The 23,607-nt window shown below is 50.7% G+C and overlaps 7 protein-coding genes across 7 annotated transcripts; 3 read left to right on the top strand and 4 right to left on the bottom strand.

Moving 5' to 3' along the window:
• Positions 1-632: 632 nt before the first annotated feature.
• Aspvir_008863 (DUF4246 domain-containing protein) lies at positions 633-2,795 on the bottom strand (the record flags this gene model as incomplete). The annotated part of the gene is made up of 5 exons (XM_043272019.1): positions 633-1,205; positions 1,307-2,314; positions 2,367-2,445; positions 2,496-2,545; positions 2,622-2,795. The coding sequence occupies 5 exons, from the start codon at positions 2,793-2,795 to the stop codon at positions 633-635; spliced, it is 1,884 nt and encodes a 627-aa protein (XP_043127954.1).
• A 1,847-nt stretch (positions 2,796-4,642) lies between these two features.
• pdeA (3',5'-cyclic-nucleotide phosphodiesterase PDE1) lies at positions 4,643-6,547 on the top strand (the record flags this gene model as incomplete). Its single annotated transcript, XM_043272018.1, has 3 exons — positions 4,643-4,678; positions 4,942-5,630; positions 5,686-6,547. 3 exons carry the CDS (start codon positions 4,643-4,645, stop codon positions 6,545-6,547), a joined length of 1,587 nt encoding a protein of 528 aa, XP_043127953.1.
• Positions 6,548-7,139: 592 nt separating this feature from the next.
• On the bottom strand, positions 7,140-9,113 carry Aspvir_008861 (amidase; the record flags this gene model as incomplete). The annotated part of the gene is made up of 3 exons (XM_043272017.1): positions 7,140-8,278; positions 8,346-8,923; positions 8,980-9,113. 3 exons carry the CDS (start codon positions 9,111-9,113, stop codon positions 7,140-7,142), a joined length of 1,851 nt encoding a protein of 616 aa, XP_043127952.1.
• Positions 9,114-9,364: 251 nt separating this feature from the next.
• On the bottom strand, positions 9,365-10,931 carry gwt1 (putative GPI anchor biosynthesis protein Gwt1; the record flags this gene model as incomplete). The annotated part of the gene is made up of 2 exons (XM_043272016.1): positions 9,365-10,774; positions 10,836-10,931. 2 exons carry the CDS (start codon positions 10,929-10,931, stop codon positions 9,365-9,367), a joined length of 1,506 nt encoding a protein of 501 aa, XP_043127951.1.
• Positions 10,932-14,491: 3,560 nt separating this feature from the next.
• Aspvir_008859 (uncharacterized protein) lies at positions 14,492-15,497 on the top strand (the record flags this gene model as incomplete). Its single annotated transcript, XM_043272015.1, has 3 exons — positions 14,492-14,804; positions 14,892-15,355; positions 15,402-15,497. 3 exons carry the CDS (start codon positions 14,492-14,494, stop codon positions 15,495-15,497), a joined length of 873 nt encoding a protein of 290 aa, XP_043127950.1.
• A 723-nt stretch (positions 15,498-16,220) lies between these two features.
• Aspvir_008858 (uncharacterized protein) lies at positions 16,221-18,911 on the bottom strand (the record flags this gene model as incomplete). Its single annotated transcript, XM_043272014.1, has 4 exons — positions 16,221-16,587; positions 16,660-17,508; positions 17,603-17,754; positions 18,105-18,911. 4 exons carry the CDS (start codon positions 18,909-18,911, stop codon positions 16,221-16,223), a joined length of 2,175 nt encoding a protein of 724 aa, XP_043127949.1.
• Positions 18,912-19,664: 753 nt separating this feature from the next.
• Positions 19,665-21,225, top strand: Aspvir_008857 (senescence-associated domain-containing protein; the record flags this gene model as incomplete). Its single annotated transcript, XM_043272013.1, has 2 exons — positions 19,665-20,283; positions 20,342-21,225. The coding sequence occupies 2 exons, from the start codon at positions 19,665-19,667 to the stop codon at positions 21,223-21,225; spliced, it is 1,503 nt and encodes a 500-aa protein (XP_043127948.1).
• Between the last annotated feature and the right edge of the window lie 2,382 nt (positions 21,226-23,607).

The following is a 23,607-nucleotide window of genomic DNA, read 5'->3' as shown; positions in this document are numbered from 1 at the left end:
CCACCGTGCTTTGCTGTGGCAATGATATGATGTTATGTGTATAGGGATTGGAAATACTTTCGTTCTCTGTTTATGGTTCGCGCTTCGCCTTAAATAAGTCACACGGCCAGCAGAAGGACTTGGCTGTAAGTTCTCCCTTTATGCCGGAGCTGAATGGAACCTGTAAGCTTTCGTATGTCCTTGAAAACATCTCACATAGGTGCAATCAGCCATGCGTCAAAGAGATACCTGGCTTCCATCTTAGCGACGTGCAGAACGCGGACGAGTAAGACACAGCGGTGTTTGAGAAGCTGCTCTATATTATTTAACTGGCTTTGATGCCTTGTTCTAGGTGTGCAATCGAATTCGCTAGTAAATTCCTGGCTATCCACCGATCATCTCCAGTGTCCGGACTGTCTAATCCCAGGTGGCTATTCCCGAAGTGAAGCAGATAACCTTCCGTCAAGTCCAATACGTTTCCAAGCTATTCAAGTAGCTAGCTGTTCTCCCAAGAAGCCAATAACACTGTCCCTCCAACCGCATCTCCCTTGACGAGAGTACTGCGCAACGGTAATTGATCGAAGCAAGCACCTTGGCTCATGTCTTTTCAAGCCTCTAGGATGACATCTAATAAGAATGGGAATTAGGGAGAATCAAAACCTCCAGGTCTCCAGCTTTTCAGTCTGTTCCATCCTGATACGATCACGCTCTCTCATGAGGTTAAGTCTGAGTTCGCGGGCTTCTTCAATTGTGAGAGGGTATGGTTCGAGGTAATCCAGCACCATATCCTGCAGCTCTACTGGGAGTCCCTTTGGAGCCAGAACATCTCTTCGAATATTGAAGCCATCCCACCAGTCCGCCTGCTGGGGTGGGACGTTGGCGGTCGAGGTGATACGGACATAAGGATCGACTAGATGCAACACCAGTGATTTGCAATGACCCGGTTTACTCGGATCGACGAGATGAACGGGAGCGAGGCTGGTTTGGAAAATGTTTGGGAAGGTCACGAGACGGCCCTCGCGGCAGGAGACTTGGCCCAGGTCCACAATCTGTCTTTCTTCCTCATTGCAGCCGAAGACCTGAGGTAACCAGGGGAGGCCAAATCCCTTGTCGAAGTAATTCTCGTGGAGCCAGTCCAGCGAAAGTCTCTGACGGAAAGAGATTATCGGAGCGGTGACGTTCTCGCAGGAATAGTTGTATATGGCCGTTGCGCAAACATGCTCATTCTGGGGTTTTCTGTCAGCATGGGATGTTCTTGCTTTGTACAAGATATGCAGCCTGTCATGGGACAGATGGCAAAGAGAGAACTTGAGGAAATAAGACTTACCAATAGGCCCTGGAAATGCCAGGGAGTCCCGGTGTATCCTGGCGTCTCAGGTGTCAACTCGATGTTGACCAGTTTCACAATGACCTGCAGTCCTCTGTGACGGAAAGTGGTTCGGAGATCAATAGGGTTCTCGCTTCTCAGTCGATCTAGCCAGAGACTAAGGGGCCCGGTCTCTGGAGGCTTAACAGGACGAGATTTCTCTCTTTCCCAGAGACGGTCGTAAATATCCTCAAAATCACTCAGACTCCCAAGCTCCAGGACTTCACGCAGCGAGTTGGAGCTCGGCAGGTATTCAATTCGCTCAAATTTGATCCTATTTCGGCGGTGTAGTCGCTCGGTGCTCAAAGGTGTCAAACTCATGTTCCATAGAGGAATGACGCTTGTGATGATCTGGTCGAGTGCATCGTAAAGCGGCCGATGGTAATCTGGGCGCAGATTGTTGATGTAAGACGCAATACGGCAGCCCTCAGTAGTGTCTTTGAACTTGATCTCACATGGCAGCCACTGGTAATCGAGACTATATGCCGTGAACAGATCAAGAAATTCACGCTTGGTTCTGGTTCTGCCATTATTGATTACGCTGAAAGGATCGTGCTCTTCCCACTTCACCTCCAGGACCTTGGCCTTCCCTGAATGGGAAAGATAGTCATCGAGTCCGATCACTCTGTCTGGGAGTATTTGACTACGACTATAAGCGAGCGCGAACAACGACGGATCAACCAAGTTGACGACCTGCCCTCCGGAGCCGGGCTCGTAGTCCTTGTCATGCTCAGTGATATTCTCGAGAGGCTCCACAGCCGCCTGGAGGGCAAGCTTGATATCTTCAGTGATAGCAACATCGGATTTGACCACGTCTCCGTCCAACGCAGTGACCATTCCCTTTTTGAGGAATATTTCTGCCTTGAACTTAACCTCCTCGATGATCCAATCCATCATCTCCGGACTAAGGCCGTTGTAGACGTCGAGGAACTTCTGGCGCCATTCTCCAGCGCAATTCTCGTCAAAGATCTGATCTACTTCAGCATGTCTCTAGGAGCAGAATTTGAGCCACGACTCTCACCCTTTTCTCCCAGCCTGGCTCGTCTGTGATAATGTTCATGATGTGCACCATAGTGACTTCCCAGAGAGTCTTTTCAGAGCTGAAACCTATCAGTGGTTGAAGGGTATCTATCCTTGCTTGAGAACTTACGTGCAGCGCTCAGTTATGTTTGAGGGGTGCAAAGCTATGCGAAATTGGTCCTTTTGATTCAAACCGTCAGAAACATCCTACTCCGTACGGAGACGAAAGGAAGTCGGCCAGAAAGACACCTCTTACCCGGTGTTCATGGAACAAGGATATAGAGAGACCTGGTAGCATAAGCGGATCCGACTGAATTCCCGATGGAGGGCCTGCCTCCTTCAAGCTCTCCATTTCGAATGCGGATTGAGACTGCTCCTTGAGTAATGATATCTTGTTGTGAGGCTGAGATGCAAGTGTGCTGTTCATCATTCTGGAGACGAGACAAAATAGAGAGAAGAGGACAAAGTATTGCAGTGCAGCCTGGGGTTGATATGATGGTGGACCTGCGCTGAGATATTTGCATGCACTGGTGCGCATCTCATCCCAGGTGTATTCCATTGTATGGTGTCTGGTGGATATGGGTTATCCTATTCACATCTTCCTGCAAGCCTGTGTAGTCCTTCCATCAAAGCTGGTCCTGAGGAGTGGTATGATCATGAAGGCTTGGTGCCTTGTGTCCATTCAGATTCCTTTCAACAGGACATACCTAATTTTAAAGCATGAGATAATAATCCAGGGGTTCTGCATTGTTGAAGACAGTAGAAGATCATAGAGCAAGAACTGGCCAGAGAACAAGGCTGCAAGGCAGGAATTGCCAATGCAAGACCTCAAGCGCCCACTTTGCTATAGCAATAATCTGCTATGTAGATATTTACTACCTACAGTGATATCTTAGAGGGAGATGGTTGAGATAATTGCTTATCCAGTCCTCCGGCAGGATATATAATGATCTCCACCAGATCTCAGCAGTCAAACTCAAAGGTACCAATCAGCAGCATCTTGTCTCCACAGATAACAAGGTATGTTAGAGAGGTACGGATACAATCATAGCTACTTTGAGTGACTGGTAACGTCATCCCAGTTGTCAATCTATCAGATCGCCGACTACAAAACCTCTGCATATCTACATTCCTGAAAAGAAAGGGTTCCTGTACTTCTGCTTGTACGGTGGTTCTTTTCTCTCAAACAAGATGGTACCGTTAACTGATGAACAGCTGGGAAGTCTGGAATGGTTGAGCTTCTCATCGACGTGACCTCCGACCGTCGACCACCTGAAACCTCGTCCTTCACTCCTCCTGTCTGTAGCCGCTTCTTGCCAACAGACAGTCACTTCCTTCATCGAATTGCTTCTAGAAAAGATTTGCGGATGAGGATTATTCTCCAGTGATCTCTTCATCTTAATTTTATCTCATACTGAGTTGCAGATCCTTCTCCAGACCCATCACAATCAGAGTCATCCATGGTCCGTCGGCCTTATCGCCGACCTCGCTCAGCCACTCAAAACCGTCCGCTAGTGTGATCCTTTGGGAGGTGACTACAGCAGGCCATCGAACAGTTAGTTTGATGGTGTCAGTGCATTTGGACGACTGCCCGCTGTCGAAATTCTGACTGTAATTTTTATGTGGCGGTAGACTCGCGTGAGCCTTGCAGCCCTGTGGACGAGAAAACAATCACATTGTGCTCGGATCTTAGCTCTAGTCGCATTGCTGGGTACTATCGCCAATTAAAGAGCCGTCGTGTTCCAACCCGCCATTCTGGAATCGCATCCCTACGACCTGGACCAGCTTCTGTTGGCTGTGATACGAGTCTGGGCAAAGCCTCTCATAACCTCGTACTGCCGAAAAATAAAGGGACCTTAAGTTCTGGGACACTCTGCTCTGCAGCCAGCCGGTTCCCACCAGGGATCCCACAGAACAGTCACGCGAGTCGCTTACTCACATACTGCACCCCGAAACTTGCGGGTGACACGAAGCTTTTGCTTTTGCGACCCTCGTTCTCGTCTATTCCGAGTTGTGGAGTAGGAGTTCTGATAGAGGGTGTTTAGGACGCATGCAGAGCTGGTTATAGGTGAACACATAAGACTTCGCATTTGCTCGGTTTCTACATTCGCTCCGAAGACTTTCATCGACAGTACTGAGACATTGCCTATCTCGGGGCTCAATCTTCCGAGACGGAGCATCGTTTCGTGAGCTGCCGAGCCTCCGACACGTCGAAACGAAGTCGCTCAGTTGTTTGTCTCGGGAGGGTGTACGGAAAGGCTGGACAGCTTATTGACAATGGCGGATAAAGCAGCCTTTCAGGTGATTGTCTTGGTAAGTCCATTGTTTTTTTAGCTCAACTCTTGCCCTTGGGTTTACGAATCAGGAAAACATGATTTTTGGCAAAGTTTAGGTATCCCTATGAAATAAAATTGCTTTTGAAATTTCTCTTGTTCCCCTCTCCTCATCGATTTATCAATCTTGCCCGTTTCCAAGTACCTCTTGTGTATGTAAACGATCGCACAGTGAACTGTGTGGACTAGCGTCGGGTTCTAACATGTCAGTCAAACCGGTAACTGACATCTTGTCTCATGAAGGGTCCAACGGGAGGTCCTCGTGAAGACAGCCTCACTGGACTTCTTGTCCGATCAACATCGACGGACTGGTCGACAAATTCGGTGATTGCGGTTGACGCAGGTACCCTTGTTTCAGGCATTATTCACACTCTGGAGCAATACAATGCCGAGTTAAGAGATGGCACGTATATGATGGATTACGGTCCTTTTGCCGGCCTCAGAATGCCCTACAAGTCGGCTCAAGCCAATGCTGCACATATCTTCCGTGACATCATTGGAGCTGTCCTGATCACACATGCTCACTTGGATCACCTGGCTGGCCTGGCGATCAACACCCCCATGCTTGAAGCAGGGAACGGACCCAAACCTTTGGCTGCTTTACCGTCGATTGTCGCCGCCATGAAAAACCATATGTTCAACGACGTGATCTGGCCAAATCTGTCCGATGAAGATGGCGGGGCGGGTCTACTGACATATCAACGGCTCGTTGAAGGAGGGAATCCAAGATTTGGGCGTGGAGATGCTAAGGGATATGTCCGAGCCTGTGACGGTCTTCTAGCTAGATGCCTCGGCGTCAGTCATGGGCGATGCAGGCAACGCTTTCACCCGGAGTCCGGTACTCACCACCGCGTGGGAAGCTCAGTCTTTGGCGCTGATCCACTGATGCTGCCTTCCAGAGCTATATCCGTCGATCACTCTACCGACGCAGGGTAAGTCTACCACACTGGAATGCCAGAGTATTCCACTAACTTGGACTACTTGAAGGATATATTCTCCAGCTCGTTCTCCCCGAATGCTCTCAGCAAACACAAAAGAGCCCATTTGGGCAACAGTGGAGAGCTCTGCATTCTTCATCCGTGATCACGATACTGGCAATGAGATCATTATCTTCGGTGACGTCGAGCCCGACTGTGTATCGCTTGACCCACGCAATAAACGCGTCTGGGAGGCAGCAGCACCGAAAATTGCGACCGGTAAACTGCGCGCCATCTTCATTGAATGCTCATATGACGATTCTGTCGAGGATGCAACTTTATACGGTCATCTCTGTCCGCGACACTTGATCGCGGAACTGACGTTGCTGGCCGGGAAGGTTATGGAAGCCCGGCACCCGAGCCTGGCAATATCGAGTATCGGAAAGCGTAAACACTCAGATTCCAACACGTATGGCGGAAGTGGGGGCCAAGTGAGTCCGAAATCAAAGCGGCCTCAGAGCTTCTCCGTTGCAGCCGGCAAGAGGGCCGAGCCATCCCTGACGGGCATGACTTCTGCTACAGTCGACATACGGCCACGATTTTACTCAACCACGGAAGGCCTGGTTGAGATCCCTGAGCTGGTTCATGACGAGCCGACACCAAGCTACTACGAGCCCGACGATGTAAGCGACACTGGAAATCCGGCGGATCCTGCACCACAGCCCACCAGTCCTGGAGAAGCTCAGACCGGTGACTCTGGACAGCTTCCGCTGTCAGGCTTATCTATCTATGTCATACACATCAAAGAAGACCTGACTGATGATATCCCGCCTCGAGAACGAATTTTACAACAGCTCCGATCCCGGGGCGAAGCCGCTAGACTAGGCTGCGAGTTTCACGCCCCCCATCGCGGAGAAGGCATCTGGATTTAAAACTGGAAAGTTTGCGGAAAGCAGACTTCCTCTTGGAGTCATAATTTTGGGTGTTTACTGCTACCAGTCCCCTCCCTTGCACCCCAGAATTTTGTGCAGGCCTGGATTTGAGCGTTTCAAACGAAGGAAGTGAAGGAGATAACTCCGCACAGGCTACTTTATTTGCAACGAGGCAGCCCCAACTCTGCGTTTACGATGTTGATTTGTTCTACCCTAGTCCATGACCCCTACACATCAAGAGCAAAAGCTATCGACAACAACTATGGCATTCTTCACGGCTGCTGGACAGCCATTTCTGTGCATACCATTACAATATAATGTACTTCATCCTGGCTGTGGCTGATTGTTCGCATGTCGAACTTGACCTCCTCCTCGTCCATAGAATTCATCCCAAGCATGTCAAATCTCAATCAATAATCATGTCGTGTTCCCACGGTAGGTTCGATCAGCAGTGCGCTTATAAAATTTAGCAGCAAGCCACGTTGTTCATAAAATCCCTCAAACGTGGATTATCACACAGGAATCGTGAGACTACGGTCTTATATAGGTAACATAAGTTCATCCTGTTCAGTATATATAATGGTGCCTCCACTTAAGAGGAGCCTTCCGCGGTAGCTTTCGCAATCACATCTTCCCATAGACAGCCGTCGCCGCCCGGGATCCTCAAGCCAGTCGACTCTTCATCCGGCCGATCAGATTTCGACGGCCGGTTCCCAGGGAGTTCCAGGATAGCTTCTCCGTCCCTTGCGAACGCAATGAGATCTTCTTCCGTGCCCCATTCGCCCATAGCCATTACACCGACGGGGACATGGCCCCCTTTATCGCCACTGGTGTACCCAGCGGGACAACTGATGGCCGGACACCCACTGAAATTCGCCAGCCAGACATACTCCATATTCCGGACGGAGGCTTTGCCGTCGGACACGCCGCGGGCAAGATCCGTCTCGCTTTCGATCCTCCAACCGGGGATGGGAGATGTCGGTGTGAGGATGAGTAGACCGGGGTGTTGGTGGAAGAGGTGGGCGAGGTGGGACATGAGAAGGTTGCGGAGGCGCTGGGCGGCGATGAGATCCTGTGCGGTGATCTGCCACATGCCCATGCTGACGAGGACCTTGTTGGGGGCTGTGAGGGCGCTGATCTGCGCTGGTTTTAGGCCCGAGGCGATCTCGGCCATGATCGTTAGCACGTGTGCGCGCTGGCCCTCGGGGAGGTAGGGGATGGCGATGTCAACAATGGTGTAGCCTTGCTTGCGGTAGAAGTCCAGGGCGGTGTCGAAGACGGCTCGGACGGCTGGCTCGGCGCGGTCGATCCAGGAGGGGACGATGCCGATGGTCTTGCTCCGGGGTCTTTGATGCGTCGATGAGATGCTCGACATTGGGTCTGGGAAGTTGGCGGAGACGGGATCTTCGGTTGCCGGCGGGGGTGCCGCCATGAGGCGGTAGGCCAGCGCGAGATCATCGATGCTGGCTGCCATCGGTCCGTAGACACCGACTGTCGGAGCCAGTGAAGCTGTTGGGAAGCCGCTGACGCGACCATGTGAGGGTTTCAGGCCCCAAATCCCGCAAAAGGACGAGGGGATGCGGATTGAGCCTCCGCCGTCCGCGCCGAGCGCGATGGGCACGAGGCCTGCTCCGACCGCATAGCCCGACCCTCCCGAGGAGCCACCGCAGTAGTAGCTCTGGTTGTGCGGGTTTCTGGGTGTCCCGTAGTTCGGGTTGTTGTTCGTGGTGTCTGTCTCCGGGGAGTGCTTGTGAGATTTCTGCTCATCAGGGCTAAGGGGGAGGGTCGATTAGCTTACCCAGACCAAGCTCATGCATGGTAGTCTTCCCGATAATGATAGCACCAGCTTCCTCCCACTTCTGCACGCACCAGGAGGTGCCCTCAAACCCTCCCTTGAAGTCCAGGTTGCTCCCCAGGGTTCGTCGGTACCCTTCGACGTGCACCTCATCTTTGACCGCGACCGGCACCCCGTCAAGAGGCCCCAGGGGCTGCCCTTGCTTGTATCTCTGAGTCGAAGCTTCCGCCGCCGCGCGAATCAGCTCTACCTGCGACTCCACAAAGGCGACCGAGTGCTTTCCGGGGGGTCGAACGTCACGCCGGATCAGGGGTAGCAGTCCCTCCACGACAGCAGTCGGGGTCAGTTTCCCGGACTGGTACAGCGCATGGTAGTCTGTAGAAGTGTAGTAGCTTGCAGAACCCTTTCTGCTTGCTGGCGGTGGTGGAATCTCCTCTGTGGCTGCACGCTTCGAGTCGCCAACAGGAATCACAGTTGGATCGTAGCGAGGAGCATAGTCCCGCAGCTGTGGGATTTCGCGAATCACGTCAAACCCCGCATTGCGCCAGAAGAAGCTTTGAACAAATCCGACAGAGTGGATGCTGTGACGAAACGTCAGTTGGCTGGGAGTTTGTGCTCGGGATCGGCGTCCACATACACGGCAGCTCCAATGGCCAAGGGTGTGCCGCGGAAGACGGGGATCGATTGTGTCTCGTTCTGGTAGGCGACGGACGGTCCTTCGCGGACCTCAGGATAATGAACAAATTGACGCTCGTGTTTAATGGACTCCATTTCGCCTAGCAATATTTTTTCCTAAAGTGAGGGATCGACAGTAAGAGTAGTGTTGGGGAACTCCGTATTTAAACTCATGATAGTATGTTTTGCTTTTTCACTGACGTAGTTGACTACCGCGGTTCACATGTGTCCTTCGAAGCGCATCAGGGCCAATTTGTATACAATCTATGGACATCGTACTCCTTTATTTGTCTAACTAATATGGTACAGTTATTTATCTTCAACACCACCAACTGCTCGTAAACAGCCTAGAAAGGAAGTATTTTGATGTTGGCATGATGCAGCGCTAAAGCAACTCCTGTGATAATGGATGAATATCCAATGAGAACGGCCATGGCCTGCGCGGTATTAGCATCAATCGTGGAGATGCTCAGATTCACAGCTCCAGTCAGAAGATTGGCCAAAAGAAAGATCGCGAGACTGTTCTTATTGAACGCCGACATGATTCGGCTCGTAGCAAAAGCGACTCGCTCAGGTTCGCTCTCTTGAGTTGTTGTCCGATGAACTGCCGGAAAGCAGAATGTTTCGATCAGGCAGAATACAAAGAGTTGCGCGTTGTTGAAAGCCGAAACCCAAAGGACATAGGGCATGTTAGCGAGACGGCGGGAGACAGGGATATTAGCTCCGTATCCCATCGCATAAGTGGAATTTAGCACAAAGAGAACGGTCCATGCTAACGCCTGCACACCCAGGCGGATCAATATGCGTCTCCTGGTCTGTTCTGGACTCCTTGAGGAAGAAGTCTCGCGAGGGATTATCCGAATGCCGATCGCACGGCCAGCAAGGAAAATCGCGAGATAACCTAAGAAGGAGAAGACACCTTCGCGATTCTTGGACAGTAAGCTTGGCCCACGAGGGGAGACAAGAATGTAGCTCTTCAAGTCCGTTGACTCCAGGGCGACTTGATACAAGACGGCGACTCCCACGGAGAGAACCTCGTATGACGGGACAATCGCAGCCAAGGCGTCAAAGATCTCCACAAAAGGAGGCAAAAGACCCAACGTAAAGAAGAAGTTCCAATGCACGCCGTACTCGGTGACGTGCTCCGCATAGTCCAGACCTTTGACGCTGTATAGCCGAATCAGGCCGAGGACGAGCAAAGGTATAGAGTGCCGCATCGACGCAATCAACCTCTTAGAAAGAGGCAACCTTTTAGAGCCATTGATTCTGCTCTTGAGGAGTGAGCGAGCGGATACTACTCCGCCCGAAAAGACAAAAGATCCAACGCCCAGATCCATGAGTGACGTACCCCAGTTTTCTACCTTGGCGAATCGGCGGGGGAAAACGCGAAAGTCGACAGCCAGAATAGCAATACACGTGATGATCATCATGGCCGCACGATAGGTCGTAAGAAACGGATGAATGGGTAGAGGCTCTGGCAAGCCTGTCGCATGCTTCGGGTCATCTTTCCCAGCTGTAGCGGACTGGCGAGGAGGTTTCGCTTTGACCGGTGTCCGAGGACGTTTCGTAGAGAGGAGTATCAGCAGAGCAGGGGATACTAGAAGGAGATTGAGAAGAAGAGGCGCGGAGGAGTATAAAGTGGTTGCGAACAAGATAGCCAGTACATTGAGCAGGAAATCAACGAGGAGGGCGGCCGCGCTGTAGGGAGTGAAAAAGGATAGGCGAGATTGTAGAATTGACCAAAGGAAGACGGATACCTGATTGATCGCGAAGAGATTCGATTAGTCGAGAAACAATGTAGACGAAGTAGCCACTAACCGAAGCAACCAGGGTGACGGCGTTGATCTCCAGGATGCTTCCTCCTGCAAGACCTGAGACAAAGGCCTCTTTGCGAGCTTTATAATTTGGATCCATCTTGACTCAGCGTCGCGTGATTTGCACCTTTACTGGGAGGCAACTCATCCAGAAGAGCCAATCTCAATTACAGGCTGCATGAAGGAAGAATCGAAGCTTGTCAAAAGACAACAGAGAAGATACCAACTGTCAGTTACTAGTATCGGGTGGAGCCTGAGAATTCGGGTTGCAATGGAAGCCTGAGAATTCAGGCTGCTACTTACCATGTGCCAGTAGTACTTGAGGTAGGACATAGGGAGATGCTTCCATCTTCATCCCAACAAGAGCCTCATTCCGACGTTCTCAAATCATTTTTTCCGATATTACTGGCTCTTGAAAAAGTAGGAAGCTTCTAAGAGATGAGGAATAGGGAATAGTTCCCATCTCGGTTCATGCGACGTCCCGGGCGCGCGCTTCATTACTGGACGATACTCTGAAGCTTGAAACAAGCTGCCTTGTGACAGCACTGACAGGACCTACCGAGAATTGAGATAAATTCGTATCCAACAGTATGTTAACTCGCCAGAGAGCATTACATCATGCAAACAAGGCGATTGCTGGCCAGAGAACCATGACTGAATGAATGCTTTGCACTCGACAACTGAAGATGCGTGGATGACCAATAGATATCCTCTGGTGGATGACTGACTGCTTCCAATAATCCAGGTGCAGGGGTCCAACAGTTGGGGCTCTCGAGCTCATGCTACGATTTGATGGCAATTGGAAGTTTGCATTATCTACTAAACTAGTATTGTCCACAATGAACTTAACCAGTTTGGATTCTGGATCCTGGCAAATCGATTATGTGAACCAAACTCCTTCTCAAGCCCTTAGCTCAAACTATGCGGCCGGAAACCAGCCGAGTCGCGATTGATCCACATACGGAATGCGGCAACAATAACCCCAACAATTGTACTCCGTACTTCGCTACGGCTCCGTGAACACATCGACAGGGAGTCAGCATCTGTGACATGAGCTCTGTATCTTGAGTCATCTTAATATGGTGAACCCTGGGATCTGGAAGCAACGAGTTTAGGCTGTCCGCGGCTGTTGACCATGTCACTATTTCCCTTTTAGGGTAACCGGGATCAAGTTACAAAACCACGTTGTTTATATGACGGATCACGGACTAAGAAACTATTCAATTATTTGACGCCTATCCTAACTAGTCCATTGGTTAACCAGGAGTCGACATGAAAGCTTGGAACAAATGGACCAATTTCCAGAGAGGTAAGGATACTCCGAGTCCAAGCACCAACGAATTGAGCAAAGAGCACAGGTACGGAGTAGTTAACTATGTTCTGCAGCCGCCAGGCCCACATACGTCTTGGCCTTGATGTGATTGCGTGCCATACCGGCACATCCTCGGACTCACCGCGTCGCCTAATTGCTCAGTATCTATCTATTTGCGTCCATTGAGAACCAAAGTCGACTCAGAATTGAATGGTAAAGCATGGATGATCCTGAGGCGATTCTTTTCTGTTCCATGCCGTCGTTGCGTCATATAGCTGTTTGTTGTTCAGCCAGCCTTCAGACGTTCAGAGGCCATGAAACGTCTCATTCGGCTATTGAGTGCGCCGTAAAAATTTTCCTAACGTGGATGCTCTACGCTTACTGGCTCTTTTGATTCTTGGCTCTGAAATATTGCCGATGACTTGCTCTGTTGGTCGCTCTACATGCACAACAACATTGGTCTTTCGCAGTCGCAGACCCAGAAATACAAACAAACAAAAAAAACAAGACTCTTGACCGGTACACACACTCATTGGTCAATGGTTTATCTCCCCTGAATGGTGCTGAATTGCTGGTCAACGGATTCCTGCAAATCACGTAGTCATAGGAACTGGGGACGACGATCAAGGCTCCAGGTCCCTCGTCGCCAGTCTCGTCGAATCCTCAGAGACTTCCAGGAGGCAGGAGCAGTCCATGGTTTCCGCATTCTAGATCGCCTCCATAGTTCCAAGATCCGAGACATCTTTCAAAGCCACACCAGATCAGATTTCCCTTCTGGGAAATAGATCGTTGACGGATGACAACGATGGACCGCTCCTTGATCGAAAATCTTGTGCAAAAAGACCTCGGCTCACAGATCACGTTAGAGAAGAAACAGAGAAGGTTCCTGGGCTAGCTGGATAGTGCCACGATAGGCGCTCTTGTCGGAAATAACCAGACGTCCCTGAATCCAACTATTAGAGGACCGCTGCGACGAACGTTCCTATGCCAAGGACTAGTGCGTGTTTCGCTTCAAGTGTCCAAAAGACTGAGAAGCCGCACACATCCTTTGCTCATGTATTCTGGTATGAATTTCTTTCTCTCTTTTCCCTTTCTTCCGCGTAGTGAGAGTCCCTGTTATAAGCTGACTTGTGACCATTCAAGTGAGACGTCTCCCCCAACGCATTATTGATGCAATTGTTTCACTAGTAGTAGTCAACAAAGTTCGGACTTGGGGCGTCTTAGCGCTGGAGTTTCTCGGCGATGTGCCCGGGGTTGGCCTAATTTCTAATGCTCCTCCAGTCGGTCTCTGGCTCACCATGTGGCCATAATTCTCCAGGGCCCACTAACTAATTCATTTAATTATCCACTCTATAGGTCAGGCAGACGGTGTAAGAATTAGATAATGCAATGAGCGCTTGCTGTCTATTCTGAGTGCCACTTTGCATTACTATTGGCCGGGAAGCACTCCGTAGCCAGTCTATGGCCTCGAGGGGTAGGTACCTAGCAGTCGCGTTCAAGAATTATTCCCTCCTCGTCTCAAAATTGACAGTCATGCGCATGTGCTTGGGGAAGTCCACTGCAATAACCACTGATGCATTTCAGCGAACGGAAATATCTATGAGGGGGGTTGCCAATTACCAATCATCCGCTCTTTTGATGCGAATCAGACGTGGAGCATACTCGTAGTCGGGAAGATCGGAAAAGTGCAATGGCGCCAACCCATAGGCCATCAAAGTAGCCTCTTGGAGAAAGGCGCTATCCCTCTTCTTGTCAATCCCACAGGTCGTTTCGTCCTTGCAATCTGTTTCATTGGCGGCCCAACTGCTCGAGGGGACGGTCGGTAACCTGGCGACCCTATCTCCCTTTTACGAACTTGGCAGATATCGACTGTCGCACTTGTGCTGACAGCGCAGACGACGAGTCCACCTTGGGTACTTTTTAGGGCCGGATGCCCCTAACTCCGAGCCTATATAAACATGCCGAACCTGGGGGCTCTTTTAGTTGTGGTCCGACGAGTGGTTCAACCAGGGACGACTCTTCGAGCGCCGCAAAAGGCTTCTGATCCATCACCCTGGCATCTCTTTCATCATCATCTGATGGTCAGTATCGTCCGTCAGCGACCTTTAGACTAGTGTCTTGAACTCGGAGATTTACCGTGACCCACGCACATGGAACGACCAAAGTCACATATCGAAACCTCAGCAGCCAACTTCTGATTCTCCGCGGCCTGTGCGCAGTCCTCTGTGATAGTGTTGATATTGCTGGTCAATGCATGCGCAATCACGACGAGCACTTCCCTGACGACACGTCAGATCAAGACTGGTAGCAAACAACTTGTTGTAAGCTGCAACCGTCAGCACATCACGATGAGCTCTAACCAAGACACCACGCAACCGGCGTCAAAGAAGCGAGAATCCCGCGCGGGAACTCGTAAAGTGACAACTCTTTCCGCTGAACAACTGGCGCGAAAGCGCGCAAACGACCGAGAGGCACAAAGAACCATTCGTCAGCGGACGAAAGAACACATCGAGCGACTGCAAAACCAAGTGGCTGAGCTTCAAGCCAAGAATCAGCAATTCAATGACGTGATGCGAAGGAATGCCGCCCTGGAGCATGAGATTAAGGGCTTGAGGCAGCAACTGGCCATGCTCACTGGTAACCAAAGCTATAGCAGTGCCGGTATGTGACTGGGAAGCGTCTCCCATGCCCCCTTGCGCACAAATTGACGGCTGGATTGATTGCTAAAGTGTCGGTTCGACTTCGCAGAAGGATCATACACCAGCCCAACGGGAGCCACGCCTCCAAGTCATTACTCAGAATCCCTGAACGTACCTCCGGTGTCAAGGGCGCCCTCTGTCCTCTCCGCCTCGAGCCAGATTTCTGTCGCGCAGGAATGGCAGACGTACGGCTCGACACGGTCCTCATCTATATGCGAATCATCAGATGCGGATTACGGCAACAGGGCCGAACCTTACGGGTTCGAAGCGCAGGCCCAGCCTCCTCATACAATACCCAACGCAATCCCGCACGCCAATTTCAACACCAACGTCGCCCACGCACCGGATCCCACTTTCCAACAATACCCACAGTACTTTCGAGCCAGCGGACCGGAAAGTGCTCGTGGAGAACCGCTTCTACGTCATCCTCAGCAAGCCTTGCCATATGTAACCAGCCAACCGCCCATGCCAATGCCGGATGTCCCACCAGATCGGGCAGCCGGGCCGTATCCAGTACTTCAAGGCTCACATCACTACCCTCATCCCGCTAATCAGCCAGGGGGAAATCAGCCAGGAGGGAATCACGGCTACAGCTACGGCTGGCCACATCAGTCTTGAACTCACTCACCCGGAATTCCAAGCATTTTCCGTCTAGCACCCGAATATCCATGGGAAATTCTATCATTAGTCTGAGCGTGGAGTACGAGATTCACTACTCCCATCGAAGAAGACTCGTTGCATGCCGATTGAGCTAGCGCGTCAACTAGAGAGGCTCGACGCGTATGCTCGGAGGACTTGGTGTGTTGTCGTCGTTGTCGAAGTCGAGGTCGAGGCGGCTCACTTGCAGGAAGCCTCCACCGGAAATGTTCTTATCCGTCGCTGAGGCATGCACATCAGTGAAAGGGCGCCGAGGCGACGGGCTCTTACGAGCAACTTCGAGGCGGTTCTCACCTCTGTTCGCTCCGACGACAACCAAGACACTGTGAGGGGACAATAAACGCAGACAAAGAGAGGAGCTCTCCAACACCGAAAAGCGCCCACAGCTCCGGCGCCGAAGAAAATGGAATAGACTTTATCATCGAACCATGACAACTTCATTCTGTTCCGAAGCGAGGCGCAGAAATGTTCTCACTTCTATCTATAGCCGAAATGCTGATATCATACATGCAAAATGATCGTCGTTAGCCTTCAACAAATAAGAGTTGCAGGCGCTGCCAATAGGACTTTGGGGTGGTTCTGCCGTCGGGGTCAAATCGCCGATCCCCATCATTGCGCTCAAAACAAAACATCCTATAACACACTTACGCCGACTATGTACGCAACGGAAACGGGAGGGGGAGGATAGGAGGAAAAAAAAAAAAAAAAAATAGCTCCCGATCTATTTAGTGTACTGCTTTTGCAGGAGCTTAGCAATTGTCTGCAGCTGAATGTTACTTGTGCCTTCGTAGATGGCACCAATTTTGCTGTCACGGAACATTTTCTCGGCGATGCCTTCCCGGACAAAGCCCATGCCGCCCATCCATTCGACGGCGGAGCCGGCCACACGGCCTGCAACCTGCGATGCGTACAACTTGGCCATGGCGGCGTCTTGGACAAAGTCTTGGCCAGCTTCCTTCTTGCGTGCGGCATTGTAGACGAGAGCCCGTGCGGCAGCGATTTCGACGTAAGCCTGGGCCAGCTGGTGCTGCATGCCCTGGAAAGTTCCGATAAGCTGACCGAATTGACGGCGGTCATTCCAGACGTAGCTGTCATCAATGTGAGTGGTACGTTGGGGTAGGAAATGAGGATCTTGCTCGATGAGGGGGGTGTGATCTTACCTGGCGGCGTTTTCCCAAGCACCCAATGCCAGACCGGTCATCTGAGCAGCAATACCGATACGACCCTCGTTCAGCAGGCCAATGGCGTACTTGTAACCCTGGCCTTCCTCTCCGAGCAGGTTACCCTTGGGAATGACGACATCATCAAAGTTGAGCACGCAGGTACTGCTAGCCCGGATACCCAGCTTCTTCTCCTTCTTGGCAATGGAGAATCCCGGAGTATCCTTCTCGACCACAAATGCCGTGATGCCCTTGTAGCCCTTGCTGGGATCCAGGTTCGCAAAGACGACGAACACCCCAGCCTCCATGGAGTTGGTGATCCACATCTTGGATCCATTCAGCTTGTACCCATCCGCCGTCTTTTCCGCCTTAGTCTGCAAAGCAAAGGCATCGGATCCGGACGCCGGCTCAGAGAGACAGAACGAACCGACGGTCCCCGTAGCGAGCTTAGGCAGCCACGTCTTCTTGAGCGCGGCGTCGGCCCAATTGTTAAAGGCCGTGTTGACGAGGGTGTTGTGCACATCCACCAGGACACTAACGCTGGGGTCGACGCGGGCCAGTTCCTCGATGGCAACAATGGCAGAGGTGAAGTTCATGCCGGCTCCGCCGTACTCCTCGGGGATCTCGATGCCCATCAGCCCTTGCTCGAACAGCTGCTCGACCAGCGCGGGGTCCATGACTTCGGACTCGTCCATTTCCCGCACTTTGGGTCCGATCTGCTCCTGGGCGAACTTGGAGACGGTTTCGGCCATCAGCGACTCGGTTTCGGAGAGATGGGTGATTGGGGTTGGGGTCAGGCTGGAGAGATCGACGTCCCGCCGGCGGGACGTGGTAGAGAAAGCATGGGTGCTGTAGATTGGGAAGTCAGTACATGTGAACATTTTGACCGAAACAATGTAGCGTCGCATGTGGAATAATTGATTAAATTCAATGTAGAACGTACCCTTGTGCCAGTCGGTATGCCAATGGCTGTCTCGCTGCGAGGCGGAAGGAGGGAGCGGTGCGGGACAAGGGCCGCAGAGCACGGGCGATAGATGCCATGGCTGAGTTTGTCAAACGGTAAATCTTTAGAACCGAAGGAGGATAATCCCGAACCTGTGAAAATGTAAAGAGGGGAAGAGAGAGGTAGAAGAGGAAGAGGAAATCCGAGTAGAATGTGGGGAGAGGACGAGAGCAAAATCACGGGGAAAGGCAGCTCGATTATGCCTCGGTTAACCGCGGCTGTCCAAAGGGACCCTTACTGGATCGATCAGTCGCTATAGAACCCGAGATTGGTCATCTTAATAAAATGAAATAATATTCTCTAGTATCATTGTCTGTTCATACGTCAAAAAAAACTTTAAAGATCGAAAATTTCCCCTGTTGATAATGTTGCACCGGTTTGCGAGATCTAATTCTACTATACAGCAGACCTCGGCGCAGGACGGCTGCAACTATACACGAACCACCAGCTCCGGATCATAACCTTCAGACTGCGCAAAATAATAGCCTCTTTGATTCGCCACAATGCGTTTCCCAGTTCTGCTGTCGACAAAATCACAATTATAATGCGTGTGTCCAAACGCCCATAAGCGCACCTGGGGTTTCTCCCAGCACGGCTCCCCAGTGAGATCCGTCGCGAAAGCTGACGTGATGGGACTGTTCACATGCGCAGGATCAGTTGCACGAGCGTCGAGTGTGGGACTGTGGTGAGTGAAGATAACGATCTTGCGATGCGGATCCGATTGAGCGAGGTCGGTGACTTGGTTGTTGAGCCAGGCGAGATCAGCCTCGTGTGCAACACGGTGGCTCTCTACATCCCAGTCCTTGATCTGGTAGAAGTCGTTGAGCGACATGGAGACGCGCTCTTCCTGGCTCTGTGTGATTTTGGAGTGAAGCGTGCACCCTAGTACTGTGACGTCGGGGTAAATATCGTAGCGCGTTTGATCCATGAAGACAAACTCTCCGAATTTATTTTTGGCATTTGTGCTTTCTTCTGACGCCTTTCTCTGGCGAATGCTATCAGAGAAGCGTTTCAGCCTGTCCTTCGCCGTCGCCCAAGTGGAATTCCAGGGCTCATGGTTTCCTAATACTAAGAAAACCACTTGGAATTTTCGAAGCTGGCCTTCAAGAAAGGCGAAAAAGCCGTCGTCTTTGACATAGCCAATGTCGCCTAGAAGGGCTAGATAGGGCGCTTTCGAAGGGATGTTGAATAGGTCGTATGCGGGGGGAGCTTCCAGGTGGATGTCGGATACCAATTGAAACGAAGCCATATTGATGCATTTATCCCTAAGATAGGACCTGAGCGCGTAGTAAGCGGTTATCCTGGGGGAGAATACCAGATTTAGAAAGTCGAATTCTAGACCTCCAGCATCTCTTCCATCTGCAGCCGCCGACAGCATAGACGTTCGTGGACTACGGAGTACCTTAATTCGTGGGGAAGCGCCGTTCAAAACTCTGGCTTCTCCTTCAACCAGTCAGGTTTTCCGGTGAGTGCTAGGGGTTTGAACAACGAATTAATGCTTACAGATCCTTATCTACGCATTTTCAATTTTAAAATCCGGTCAAAAGAAAAGGGATCGGACAAAGAACTATGGCAACTAGTATTGCCGACACAGAGCGCACCGCCACATGGATTATGGTTGGCTAAAGCATTCGCAGTCACATGTGAAAGAGACTGTGGCAGTGCATCATCACTGATATCATGTGGCGCAGCAGTGCCAAGACTGTCCCTGATGCAGTTGGCGGCACGGCAGTCTATTTAAATAGTCCTAAGAATAATAATGAACCCCCGCTCAGGACACCAAGACTTTGCCATTTATCCTGCTATATCCACTACCCTTCTCCCTTTCTTCTTTTCCGTCTCTCTCACTTTTTTTCAACTCTTTCCTTCTTTGATTCTTCTTTCACGCCCGTTGCTCTTTGAGTTGTCGATTCGTGCCTCCGACTTAGCAGCTGGAACATCGACGTCATCGCTTCCCCGCATACGGAGCCACAGACGAGTAGCAGAGACACGTTTCATCGCAATGTCATCCATCCATGATCCCAGACTCCTCTACAGCATCAATAACATCCTTGCCTTCCATATCCAGAATGGCGAAGAAACGGAGCTCACTCCATCCGGACCCCAGACCCTCTCTCTATTGATGGTTCCCACTACCGCTTCGACTTCTCAGACTGGAGGAACAGACGGGCCAGTAGAGGAGGACTTTTATCTTCACTTACACCTCCCACCTGAGTTGGATCTTGCACTTCCTGCAACAACGCAGATCTACCACCAGCCCCCGAATAGCTATCTGATTCCTCGTTGGGATCTGGGACCTGATGCGGGAGCGTTCATTCGCATCCAATTCCCCGGGATTGGGGCGGGGCCCGATAAGGTGACGCAGGAAGATATTGACACCTTCGAAACAATTTTGGCACAATGTACCGCATTCCTCGAACGAGCGCCTCCACCGAAGGAGCACGCTCCGTACAACCCGGCCAGCTATGCCCCCGGGGAAGGCTACGTCTCCTCCGGCCAAGCTACCTCTAGCGACGCACATGGAAAGATTGTTTTGGTTGACGAGGAGAATGGCAGTGTTGTCGGCGAGATGGAAGGATACGAAGTAGTGGAGAAACCCGGTGTGAAGCCAGGCTCCAAGAGTAAGCGTCCCTTTTCTGGGTCGCTGACTGACAAGTTTGCTAACGAGTGGACTAATAGGACCCGTGGAAATTCAGCTCCCTGCCGAGGGTGAGGGAAACCAAATTAGCGTCGGTAATGTGTCGGAAGAATACTTGCAGATGGCTCGTCATCCAGCATTCAAGAACTCCACTATTGTCCAGAAGTCTGCCATGGCATCCCGCTTGATCGTGACAGGATCTTCGTATATCTCCAACGTCCTAACCAGTGGAGCCGAAAGCTTCACCAAGAAAACAAAACCCAATCCCAAGCCAATGACGTTTTCTGAGACCACCCACGCACGATTCCGAAAGATCGGCACCCTCTCTCATGGCGCGGCAGATATCTCCGCCAAAACCGTTGGTCAAGTTGGTAAAGTGGCACAGAATTTTGGTGCCTCTCTCTCCCGACGAGAGGGAAAACAGAAAAGTGTCGACAAGTACGGAAAGGACAGTGATTACAAGCCGGGGATCTTGAACAAGTCCTTGATCGCCTTCTCAACTCTGGCGGATGGTATCGAGCAGGGTGCGCGCAATGTGCTGACATCTGGCTCTGTCGCGGCCAGTACAATGATTGCGCATCGCTATGGAGCGGAAGCCGGTGCCGTGGCGAGCAATGTGACTGGCGGTATCAAGAACGTCGGCCTGGTGTACATTGACGCGTCCGGTGTGAGCCGCAAGGCGGTTATCAAGTCCGTCGCGAAGGGCATGGTCGTTGGACGCATGCGCGACGGTAAACAAGTCGTTGTTGGTACGGGTGATGGAGGCGAAGTGCCTCCCAGCGTAGGTGGCCCCAGTCAATCTATGCTTGGTGGAGGAGACCCCGTCGCACGACGTCCGTCTCCCAGCCCTACACCACCTCCCGCGTATGGGGCTTCGGGTACCGTTTCACTAGGCGGAACGGCTATGTCAGGAGGAAAGCGCTAGAAGTTGTTTGAAGCGTGCATTTTCTTCTTCTTCGTTTGATTTTGTATATCCTTTGGTACGTACAAGGGTTTGTATCTAGGTTTGCCAATTTAGGCTACGACTTTTATGATAGAACTATTATGAATTGAGACCGATCGATTTGCGTGGTTTTTCAATACTTGTCAGCAATAACATAGTGATTGGCTTAGAATGTTGGATATCACCTTCCGTCTTCCTCAGTCAGTATGAGACGTCGAGGAAAAAGCATGGGGGTACGCAAGGCACATTGATATGCAAGTATCCCAGTAATGATAGCCGATCAAGGCAGACAACCTTAAATTTCAAGGCAGACAATCCAAGGGATAAAAGTTATTGAATACTTCTTAGAAAGATAATTGCTAGAAAGGATATCAGCTAGGGAGGCCGATTATCCTCTTGAGTACTTGCAAAATCCTGGCCTTATCCCTGGGTACCAAATATAATTTCCAAGGATGAGATGCGGTCGGGTACCAGGAGGTGGAGATAGTTACGGAGTACCCTGGGCCTGGATGCTGAGGTGCTGAGGTGAGCGGGTAAACATAACCAAGATTTGAGGCTCATGTCATTGGTCCGGAATGACATTAAACTGATCTTTATAGGTCAGAGAATGCTACTGTTGTTAGGTCATAAATCAAGTCTTTAAACAGGTATTCGTACTGCGGTTAGTTAAAGATAGATACATAGACAGTGATTGTGCATTTTGATTGAAAAGAACGGCGAATCGCTGTGGCTGCAGAGGAGTACAGATTGCAGAAGCAATTTCAGATGACGATCAGCCATCCCCAGAGTCCTTACCCAGTGCGGTTTAGTGGGAGTTGCCGTTCCGAGGATTCGAAACGTTGGCTTCGTTGGGTGTGCCCCTGATTTAGAGGGGTTATTATTGGTGCGCTGCAATAATAATAATAGGTGGCCTAAGGTAGTAAGGTCAGCTTCATCTTATGTTTACTGTTTTATGTGTTTGCTAATTGTGCTTTTCTATATATATCAGTCATGATGTTAGTATGCTTGAGGATCAACTGTAGTTTGGTATGGGATATGACAATCTACATACAGAGTACCTAAGTACACCGTACAGTACCTTAGGAATCCCAAAGTGGAGCTTCTGATGTGGCTAATTGACTTCCGTCGCCTCTCCACAGTTGCTTCTACGGTATGTAAGGGGGTCATGGTAATGTAGATACACGTTGGACTTCAATGCGTCCTTGATTGATGCTTTGGGTGTGTTTTTTCAGTAATTAACCGATCGCAAGACTACCGTAGGTTATTTGATTTGATATTGATTCCAACTGAGTCAGTTTGTCATTATCGAATGTCGGATACAGCTGTGATGCACCTTCGTACTTAGCCATCATGACAAAACATCGTCATTCCCAGCCGAGCCGTTGACGGAACTTTTCTTTCTTTTCTATGACAGCCAGCCAGGAATGCTCAGTCGCTGACTGTTCTAGATTGCCTCTGCATGATTCCGAGATCTGAACTATGAAATCTACTCTCGAGTTGATATTACCCCCCTCGCCTCTGCATAACGATAATTAACCACATCCTTGTTAAATAAGGTCGCTTGAAGCGCCATAACTATAGCAACCATAAACCTTCAGAGGTCAGGGATCACTGAAGAGGCTAGATGTATGCATCCTTGAGTTCTCTCCTTGTACTCAAGGAAGGATTAATTTATCATTATGCCCAAGCTGAGTTGCGTTGGCATTATTATTGTACCTAACCTAGCGTGTACGCAAAGAACCAAGTTCCAGCCCAGTAGACTAGCGGTTACTTCGGGGAAACCGTACTACCTCTCTATCTTCTCCTCTTTCCCGTTCATATCCCCTCTCACGGTCTCATCTCACCGTGTTTCTTTCTTCGGTTTCACTTTTTGCCTTTTCCTTCCTGTTTCATCTCCATTTGTTCTTCATTTCTTTGTTTTCTGTTTCTTGCTTGTTTTCTCTTTTTTCCTCTATCGAGGTCTCGTCTCCGACCGTTGTCAGAGACTACCCACCTTTCCTAAGGAGACTGCCTCCGCCCCCTGTTCGCTTTCTGACAAGACGACCAGCTCATTACACTGCCTCGTCACCCCGTTATCGTCGCGCTGCAACTTCCTCTCTCGTCGATCATGATCCTCATCGCAGCGATATCTCCATCTTGTCAATTCTCTCGCCAGTGTTGAGCGTGTGCGCCCGATTGCCCTCGGCTTTCAACCCATCACAGGCGCGGCTTGGTAATTAGGTTGGTTCGATCGCGCCTCCGAGGCTGAACACCATCGTTCCCCCTTCCCGCCCGCGTTTGTCGGTCTTCCCGATCACCGTTCCTTCGAGACGCTACATACCTTCTTCCCGTCGTGTTACCCAATTGGGTAGGGGAAATCTGTGA

Source organism: Aspergillus viridinutans (genome assembly GCF_018404265.1).
Source record: "Aspergillus viridinutans IFM 47045 DNA, scaffold_7, whole genome shotgun sequence".
NCBI classification, from domain to species: Eukaryota; Fungi; Ascomycota; class Eurotiomycetes; order Eurotiales; family Aspergillaceae; genus Aspergillus; species Aspergillus viridinutans.
The sequence above is the reverse complement of the archived record's forward strand: the minus strand, read 5'-3'. Positions and strand labels throughout refer to the sequence as shown.